The sequence below is a fragment of the Zeus faber genome (genome assembly GCF_960531495.2).
Source record: "Zeus faber genome assembly, chromosome: 7".
In the NCBI taxonomy this organism is placed as follows: domain Eukaryota; kingdom Metazoa; phylum Chordata; class Actinopteri; order Zeiformes; family Zeidae; genus Zeus; species Zeus faber.
The window spans coordinates 25944366-25954111 of NC_137203.1; the positions used below are offsets into that span (position 1 = coordinate 25944366).

The window sequence follows — 9746 nt, forward strand, 5'->3', positions numbered from 1 at the left end:
CTGCCCCGCAACTTACTCACGGGCAGCCCTCGTGACCGCGCTGTGATGTGTGCCTTCACGAGCACGCGCGGTCCGACTGGAAAGACAACAGAGAGCGGCCCCTAGCGGCCCCTAGCGGCCCCTAGCGGCCCCTAGCGGCCCCTAGCGGCCCCTAGCGGCCCCTAGCGGCCCCTAGCGGCCCCTAGCGGCCCCTAGCGGCCCCTAGCGGCCCCTAGCGGCCCCTAGCGGCCCCTAGCGGCCCCTAGCGGCCCCTAGCGGCCCCTAGCGGCCGCGTGCTCGAACTACAGTGAAAAATGTGAGGGGTGGGGGGGGGAATCATCCAGCTGCAGTTAAGTAAGATATCGTGATTCACGCCCTGGAAAAGTGCAGTAAATATGCAGATTGTTTAAGGCAACAAAAAAAAAAAATAAAAATGTGCGTTTTTTGTTTTTTTTTGGTGATCTGGTTGGTCATTTGGTTCAGAGTACATTTTCGTTGATTTATGTTTTTTAAAGAACGGGTTCAGTCCCCTTTCCCCATCTGTGCCGGCAGATGTATAACATTAAATGGTTACGTTTAGACGTTGGGTTAGGTTTATGATTACATTGAGGTATATGATTACATATAATAATAGCTGTTTAGGTATATGTTTAGGTTTGCAATGGGGATTAGGGATTAAACCAAGAACACAAATGCAATTTCTAGTTCAATCTATGTCCTGTCATGAGATGTAAAGAAATTAAGAGGAAAAACACAACCGATAATTTGAGCGATAATTCCTTTATTTTAATGACATAAAATATCACGATCGTCTGCTTGGTACACACTAGACGGAATCGAGAGAATGGATATAGAGGTGGCAAAACAAAATAAATAATTTAATGAAATAAAGATCCTGCAGCACAAGACTAATGATATTGACTTGTGCCTACCTACAGCAATACAGTACAGAACAACTTCCAAGTTTAAAAATATAGCTGCAGGCAGCAATGCACAGGGTCCAGTTAAGTCGCAGCAATTCTATCTCCTGCCGGAAAAACAATAAAAATCTGAACATAATGCTAAATAAAAATGTAAAAAACGATGGCCGTTTGGAAGCAGTTTTTTTACAGACAACAAATCACGGTGAAGAAATGTAGATGAACGCTGATTTCATATTGAATGGATACGTAAAGAAAAAAACCCCCACAATTTTAATAATACCTTCCTTTGGGAACACGGTTTCTTAGAAACTGCTAAAATATGCGTCAGATATAAAAATCCTGCTTCTCAGCAAATGAGTGAACATTTTATGCTGCTTATTATTTGTTACAATCTTGCCATAAGATCTCCCCATTATCATCAGAAGTCCACGACTTTGAGCTTCTTCTCCTCTGCTTCGGTAAGGGGCTGCTGAGAGAGAATTTTGTTGTGCAGGCGATGGTGTTTCCCTATGCCCAACTTGGGCAGACCTCGGTTGAGGCCCTCCAACAGCACGCAGGCCTTGCAGAGCGCCTGGCTAGAGATGTAGCCGCAGCGGCCGCAGGTCCCCTGCACGGGCATCTTCACCCCCTCCCGCACCGACAGGTTCTCCCCGGAGTGAATGACATCAATGATGGAGCTGGGCCGCACGCTCTCCAGGTCCTTCAGGAAGGCCCTGGCGTGCCCACGGTAGGCGTTAGGCGAGTAGATACACTCTGTGGAGAAATAGTCCAGCTTCTTGAAGTAAGCATAGAGCACAATCTCTTTCTCATAAGCGTATTTGAGGGGCTTGCAGCGTGGCACGACCCCCTCCCCGTCGCTGGTGGTGGAGATGGCTGTGCAGCGCCGCAGGCGAGCTATGTCCCCCCGCAGGATGTTCATCAACACCGTCTCTGCAACATCATCTGCATTGTGACCTGTGAAAACAGCCAAAACAAGACTGTGTCAGCTTATATAAATACACAGTTTACTATTTAGAACGTGTGGTCTAATATTCCTGTATATTCTACCTTTTATGTTTGTATGGGATTACCTGTGCAAATCTTATGGACTGCGAGCATTTTGGCAGCTCTGTCTAGGGCCTGCCTCCTGAAAACACCACAGAAAGTGCAGTTGTTCTTCATTCCAACCTGCTCAACTATCGCATCCATAGTCCAGCCGTACAGCTCTTTGTATGAAACGATCTTAAGCGGCAGGTCATACTGCAGCTGGTTCCTCTTCACCGTCTCCAGAGAGTCGTCCCGGTAGCCTGTGATCCCCTCGTCCACCGACAGCAGGATCAGATCTAGGCCGTAGTTGTACCGCTCGTTCAGGATCTTCATGACGTGCGCAAGCACCGTGGAGTCTTTCCCGCCGGACGCACCGATTCCGACCGTTTCTCCGGGTTTGAAGAGCTTCGCCGACACGATCGTCTGGTGCACCTCCTCCTCAAACGCAGCGAAGAAGCACTCTTTACACAGCGAGTGGCCGGTCTTTGGACGTCTCAGCACAGCGCGTCTCGCGGCGCAACAGTTGCACTGGACAGGCATCTTGACTGTTGAAAAATTAAATCTTTGAAGTTTGTACACATTTATTTCAGTTCAGAAGATGGAGAAACCCCATCAGCTGTACAAAAAAACCAAACTGTATCAGAAAGAAGGCAAACGATCCCTCCAATTAAATTATATGCAGCACAGATAACAAGCCTAAAGTTAGCTCATTTTTTATAATATTTGCCTTGGACGCATTAACTCATAATTGCTTATAGCTCTATGCCCTTCCCCCACATTGCATTATCTTTTTGAGTCTGACTTTATTTTTATTTTATTCATATTCTATTCACTAACTGCATTACGTTTTAGGAATCAGTCAATTCCGTTAGTTAGCTAGATAGGTAGGAATTAGCTTAGCTATTATGTTCGGTTTAGTAACTATTGTGCATAATCTCCGGGTGCGTTGTAAAGACATTTCACTGCATATATGTATGAAAGTATTTATACGTGTGTGACGAATAAACCTTTTAAATCTTGAGTCTTAACTAAACACGGATCTGGGTGCCAGCAGAACGTGCTTTAGCAAACAAGCTAGTTCACCTAAGTTGGCCGATATTGGCTTTTTTTTTTTTTTACCTCGTTTCTCCAAGACTTCTTCCGTGAGGCTGTCCGGCGAAATGGGGGGAAAGACCCTTTTCAAAACGACATGTTTTCCCTTTTCAAACGTAAAAGCAGTGATCGTGGTTTAAGCGATTTGACATGTCGCGTACCAACAACAGGACGTGACGTCAGGGTTCATTTTTTACGTAGCGCCACCCCCAGGTTGGAGTTTATAAATAATGATAATCATAATAATAACGATAATATATATATTTATAGTTTACAAGACCCTGATCTTCACGCGTCGTGTGCATCGAAAATAGTGTGTATATTTTATTTATTATATATTGTGGTATTTACGCCTCAAATGACTAATTTCCGTCCGCATTCCAACATGTTTATGATTCGAAAAAATACTTTTTTTTAAATTAATTTAAATAATGCTCATAGATTTTTATTTTTATCTGCAATGGGATACAATATAATAATATGTATTCAAATAAAATAGTTTAATTTAATTTATCACTTTGAGGGTGATGTTGTTACTATAGTAACCACTAAACAGGATGTGACGTCGAAGACAATGGGACCGTCTTTGAAGCGTTGAGTCGCAGTCAGACGCTGTTATAGAAATAATATTATTAATAATAATAATAATAATAATAATAATAATAACAATAATAATAATAATAATAATAATAATACAATTATTAATTAATTTAGTTATTTGTTTATTATTTTATTTTATTAATTTTTTTTAACCTGTGCTGTCAGGATGCTGGGCATACAACACAAAGTATTTGCGTGCCATTGCATCGAGGACAGGGTTAGTCTGCAAGTTGAGTTCAACTTCTCAACCTGCAATGCAACTCTTAAATAATTCTTTAATCGTCAAGAACTGCTGCAACAACTCTGTCCTGTGGACGACCTGTGGGATGACAAGAGCACAGTTTTGTGTTGTACAGAACCACCACCAACCCCCCTCTTTGGAGAACAATCTTACAATGTTTTGGTCAATAAACAGCTAATCACTACTCCAAGAAGGGGAGAATCACCACGGGTGAAACAAATAAACATAGAACCAAACAACAACATGTACATGGAAAAAACATAAACATAGAAACATCGGATGACAACATGTATCGACAAAACAGAGTTAATTAAGTCCAGAAAAATGGAACAGCAATTGGGCACAGGGCCTCTTCCAGTTCTACTTATGGCAGTAAATGAGGGAGAAAATGAGAGGGATGTGACCAGGAGGGTGTTACATTTACATTTAGCAGACGCTTTTATCCAAAGCGACTTACAATTGTTCAAACACCGACGGACGCAGCCATCAGGAGCAATGAGGGGTTAATTGTCTTGCTCAAGGACACTACAGCCTGCTAGCAGGAGGAGCCTGGGATCGAACCAGCGACCTTTAGATCACTAGACCACCAGCTCTACCGCCTGAGCCACCATCCCCTGTGTTGGAGGTGTGTGCAAAGCAGGTGCTGGTGGTGTTTGTGTGCCTGTGATGAGACTGGCTGTATGTGTGTGTGTGTGTGTGTGTGTGTGTGTGTGTGATGTGTGAATTGTCCACTGGTGAGTGTACGGGACTTGTCCCAATTGGTTCTTGAGTATAAGGTCAGTATTATATCATCACGCCTCCAAGCAGCGGAAAAGGCCCCAAAGCCACTCCTAAGTCCCACAGCTGTATAGACACCCACGACCGCAGGAAAGCCCCAAGGATCCCGCCCTGCAGCCACAGAAGACCGAGCCCCCAGAGAAGCCGGAAGCCCGCGGTGCAACACCCATGCCCGGCCCCAAGGAGCATAACCAAGTCCCGGAGCACACGAGGAGACCCTGCACCCCTTAGGCGCACACATAACACCCACGTGCAAGCACAAGACACAGTCTTAAGGCTGCGTAGAACCGGGTCCGTTGATGCCAGGGATGGGCCGCAGGCCCAGAGCCAGGCCATAGAATAGGTGTTGTTGCAAATAAGCTTCCACAGCTTGATATCAGTGTAAACAACAAGGTCTCTTTCCCATTTCCATGGTAGGTAATGATAAAGTGTCATCTGATTTTAATACAATTTTCTATATTGTGGAAAACAGATTTTTTTAAATAACCTTGTGCTGTGGGGATGGTGTAATTTGAGCAGCCACACCTGACCTGGATCTAGATAATTGGTGGATCCAGGATCAGAGTGGCTGCATACCTGTTGGTTGGTCTAACGCAGTGATTCCCAACCTATGGGCACGGCCAACTGACGGGCTGCGTGGGTGTTGAAAGTGGTCTGCAAAATCATGGGCAAAACACATCGATTTTTTTTGAAAAAAAAAACAAAAAAAAAACAACAAAAAAAAATAACGTTTTTAAATGTAAAAAAAAAAAAAATCATTTCATGCTATTTTTTCTTTAAAACCTTAAAAAATGCATCATCACTGATAGATAGGAACTTATGTTCGGGCATACTATGTCCAAGCCGAACCACGATCGGCATGCACCTGTAGATTTTTGAACTTGCGGTGATAACTAAAATGGATCGGACAGGTAGGACAGTCCCGCATGTGAAACAAAAAAGATTCAGAGAAAAGGTTCAGAGAAAGTATAGCACTGAATATTTATCATTGGGAATTTTTTGGACAGGCACGGAAGACGAACCGTTAACACTGTGCGTGGTGTGTTCCGAGATTTTATCAAACGAGGCTCTGAAGCCATGTAAACTGTGCCATCACCTGGCTCCATGTCGAAGCCACTTGAATTTTTTGATAATAAACTAAAGGAGTATCAGGGCAAGAAGAAAGTCATCTAAATGTCATGTACTGTATGGGGACCGAGAACACAAAGGCAGTGGAAGCATCCTATTGTGTCGCCCGACTCATAGCCAAGGCTGGTAAGCCGCATACAATCGGGGAGGATTAAATTCTTCCTGCCACAATAGAGATAGTGGAGGTGATGTTGGGAGAGAAAGCATGCAAGCCAATCAACCTCATCTCATTGTCTGATAACTCAGTCAGACGCAGGATTGACGAGATGGCAGAGAATGTGTCAGAACAGCAGATAATGAGCATACGAGAGAGTAGTTTTTATGGAAAATGGATATGTGGTGCAGGCGAGTTGACCGGTCAAACTTTAACTCGTTTGAGAATCTGTCTGATTTTTTGACAAAGGAAGAAATGAGGCTTCCCGTCATTGTGATCAATCATGTCAAAGAGCACCTGCATGGTTTGAGGACCAAGCTGAGCGAATACTTCCCCATCCCAGATGTGCAGTGCAGATGGATCGAAGACCCCTTCGCCAGCCACCATGACGAGACTCTCGCAGGGCTGAACGCAAAAGAGAAGGTTAATCTTTTGGATCTCTCCTGTGACAGTGCATTGAAACTGGCTTTCTCACAGAAGTACCTGACAAACTTTTTGGCTTCATGTTGCTTCTGAGTATCATAGATATATTAATAATAAATCATAGATATAAGGTTATTTTTAACCTACCTCTTTTTTGTTTTACCACTACTGTACTATATGTATGAAAATGCATATGATTGTTAAAATATACGTCCTCTGAGAACGCACTGTTTGGCTCCCATATTACTTCTGGTCACATGTGGGCCACAAACACCTTTTAGATTTTCAAGCGGGCCGCGGGTCCGAAAAGGTTCGGAACCCCTGGACTAACGAGCAGCAGGTAAAACTCCCATCTCCACACTCACTCAGGAGAGGAGCCCCTGTCATGACACATGTCTATCTGCTCCTGGGCTCATTCCAACTGGTGTTTACAACCCTGTCTTCTGTGTCTCTGTGCCGGAGGTCCCTGAAACTTCATCTGGGTGGCGGGTGGTAGGCGAAACTGCCACACTGGCACCTAAACAGGGACTCTCCCCGGCACGGGGAAGAGACACAGAGGGGCCATCCGAAGACACCCTGGAGCCACCAGCGGGTCAACAGGTGACCCCAGCACCAATCCTCTTCCGACTGGCAGCAGCAGCACCCAGGGTGTCCAGCAGAGGACCGCGGGAGAAGCAACCGCAGCAACCACCATGAGTAACCGCCTGCAGCTAGCTCCTCCACCCAGCAGCCACCACTGGGACCATCCAGTAGACCAGCAGCCAGGCCACCCCTCCAAGCAGCCCCCTTAACAGCCAAGTCTGGCCACGCCTTCACCAGCCAGCACAGCAGCCCAAGGCCCCACGCTCCAGAAGGGAGGAGGGGGCAGTCTGTCATCGCCATGGTGTTCTGGTAAACCAGTTACCATTAATTTTTTTTGGACATTTGTTGGTTTAAGTTATGGGAACACCGTTTCAGAGTCTGATGTTTAATTATTTTAAGGTATAGGAACCTTGCGCCAGAGTCTGTCCTTTTCAGGTTTAGCAGCAGGTAAAACCCCCATCCCCACACTCACTCAGGAGAGGAGCCCCTGTCATGACACATGTTTATCTGCTCCTGGGCCTATTCCAACTGGCCCACTCTCTACAATAAACTGGTGTCTAAAACCCCGTCTTCTGTGTCTCTATGCTGGAGGTCCCTGAACACGCCACTTGGGTGGCGCATGGTAGGCGAAGCTGCCACATGCCTATATGAGTAAGATATTCAGTAATCAGAGGTGGTTGTAGGATGTTGTTTGTTCATTTGATTTGAACTTTTAAAGATTGCTGTAGTTGAAAGAATTGCAGGAAACTTTGTCCATCGATATTATACCTTGGGTTAAGGTTGGAAGGATATAGCGAATTGTTTTAAAAAATGTGTTTCGGATAAGTAGTTCCTCGTCTTTTCCAAGACCTGAAGATTATTGGTCTGTTTTAACAAGAAAATCTGGGTTTTGCCAGATTGGACTGAATTTGTTTGGAGAGGGAGTGTGACCAGTGAGATTAAGGAATCTCCACCAGGCTGACATAGTCATTGTGATTAATGGGTTTTTAAAGCAATTGTTTCTTAATTGATTCAGTAAGGAATGGGAGATCAGATACTGATAAATCGTGACATTCTGTTTGTTCAGTGTCTCACCATCCATGGCCCAATTGTTGCTCTGGTTGTCACCATTTAATTTGAAATTGAAGATGGTTCTCTAAATAGTAGTATCTGAAGTTTGGAACTGCTAGGAGCACAGTCTTTGTTTTTTCTGTAGTGTTTCTAGTTTAATTCTCGGTTTCTTGTACTTCCAATAGAATTTATTGAGTCGAGAGTATTAAACCAATTTACTGTTGGATGGACTGGGGTCATTGAAAATATATTTTATTTTTGGTAGTACCAAAAAGACCGTTGTTTTAGTCCAGTTTATTGAATAGTCTGAGATAGCTGAAAATTCAGATATAAGATTGAACATTTCCGGAAGGGATGATATTGGGTTCCATAAATACAACAGAAAATTGTTTGCATACAAACTGACTTTGTGAACAGAGTTTCCTGTTTGTATGCCAATGATATTACTGTTTTGACGGATGTCCGCTGTGAGGGGTTCAATAAAGACAGCGAATAGTAAAGGGGAGAGTGGACATCCTTGTCTTGTGCCACGTTGTAAAGTGAAATGCTGTGAAGTGTAACCATTGGTGATGACAGAAGCACATGGTGAGGTCTACAGAATTCTGATCCATTGAATGAGTGACTCTCCAAAGCCAAATATTTTGAGGGTGGTAAAGCGATATCCAATTAACTCTGTCAGATGCTTTTTTGGCATCTAAAGGAGCAATAAGAGTATTTCAAGTTCAAGAGATTATTTGTCACATACATACACATATGGTCGTACATATATGCAGTGAAATTTAAGTTGTTCCTTTGAGATATGCTGATCAGACTGAATAAACGGCGCACATTGCTGGATGAGTGTCTGCCCTTGACAAAGCCTGTTTGGTCTGGGTGAATTATAAATGGAATCACTTTTTCAATTCTGTTGTTTAGTGTTTTACAAATAATCTTGAAATCACAATTAATTAGGCTTATGGGTCTATAACTGGAGGTGAGGATTGGGTCCTTATTGCATTTGAGCAAAACCAAAGAGCATTATTCATGTGTGGAGGTATGGTGGAGGTTGATCTCCATAACTATTCTGATGAATAATGGCAAGATTGGCAAGAAATTAACCTGTTTAGTCAGTGAATTGAAAATAATTCACTCTTGTTCCTTGCATGTGGAATTGTGTCTTTTGATGGATGATATTATCAAGTTGAGATGTAATTGTCCGGATCTCATTTCAGATTTGCTCAGTGGGGGAGTAGGCTGATTGGGAGTGCAAGTCTTTTAATTGTTCTAGTTAATTTTGGCATTCTTATCCTTTTTTTTCTTGTGAGTGGTGAATGAAAGAATACTACCTCTCAGAATTGCCTTTGTCGTTTCCCAGAGTTAGGATGGTGATATTTCTGGAGAGTCTTTCAATTAGGGAAGTGCATTCACTGGAAAAGGAATGGTTAAATTCTATATCTGTCAGAAGTGAGGTGTTAAACCGCCACCTGCTGGGAAGGTAAGGAGGTTATGAGGTTGAAACTAATCAGCCTGTGATCAAAAATTACAATAGTGTGGATTTGGCATTAGTGATTTTGGACATTACAGCTTTTGTGGGGTGGTGAATAATATGTATCTTCTCCATTATATGGATTGTTTGATCACCAACAATCGCCAAGAGCAAGATCACTCATATTGTTTTATAGTGTCAGATGAACGCCAGGACTTGTAATCACCTCTGGTTTGTGTCTAAACTTGGATCAAGTACTATGTTGAAGTCCCCTCCCAGTTTAATAATTGAGTCAGAGAATTCGAA

General features: G+C 43.4%; 1 protein-coding gene across 1 annotated transcript; it reads right to left on the reverse strand.

Moving 5' to 3' along the window:
• Positions 1 to 743: 743 nt before the first annotated feature.
• Positions 744 to 3185, reverse strand: ctu1 (cytosolic thiouridylase subunit 1 homolog (S. pombe)). The gene is made up of 3 exons (XM_080004530.1): positions 3048 to 3185; positions 1973 to 2473; positions 744 to 1856 (listed from the first exon to the last, which is right to left on the reverse strand). The coding sequence occupies exons 2-3, from the start codon at positions 2466 to 2468 to the stop codon at positions 1321 to 1323; spliced, it is 1032 nt and encodes a 343-aa protein (XP_079860656.1). The 5' UTR covers positions 2469 to 2473; positions 3048 to 3185; the 3' UTR covers positions 744 to 1320.
• Positions 3186 to 9746: the final 6561 nt, after the last annotated feature.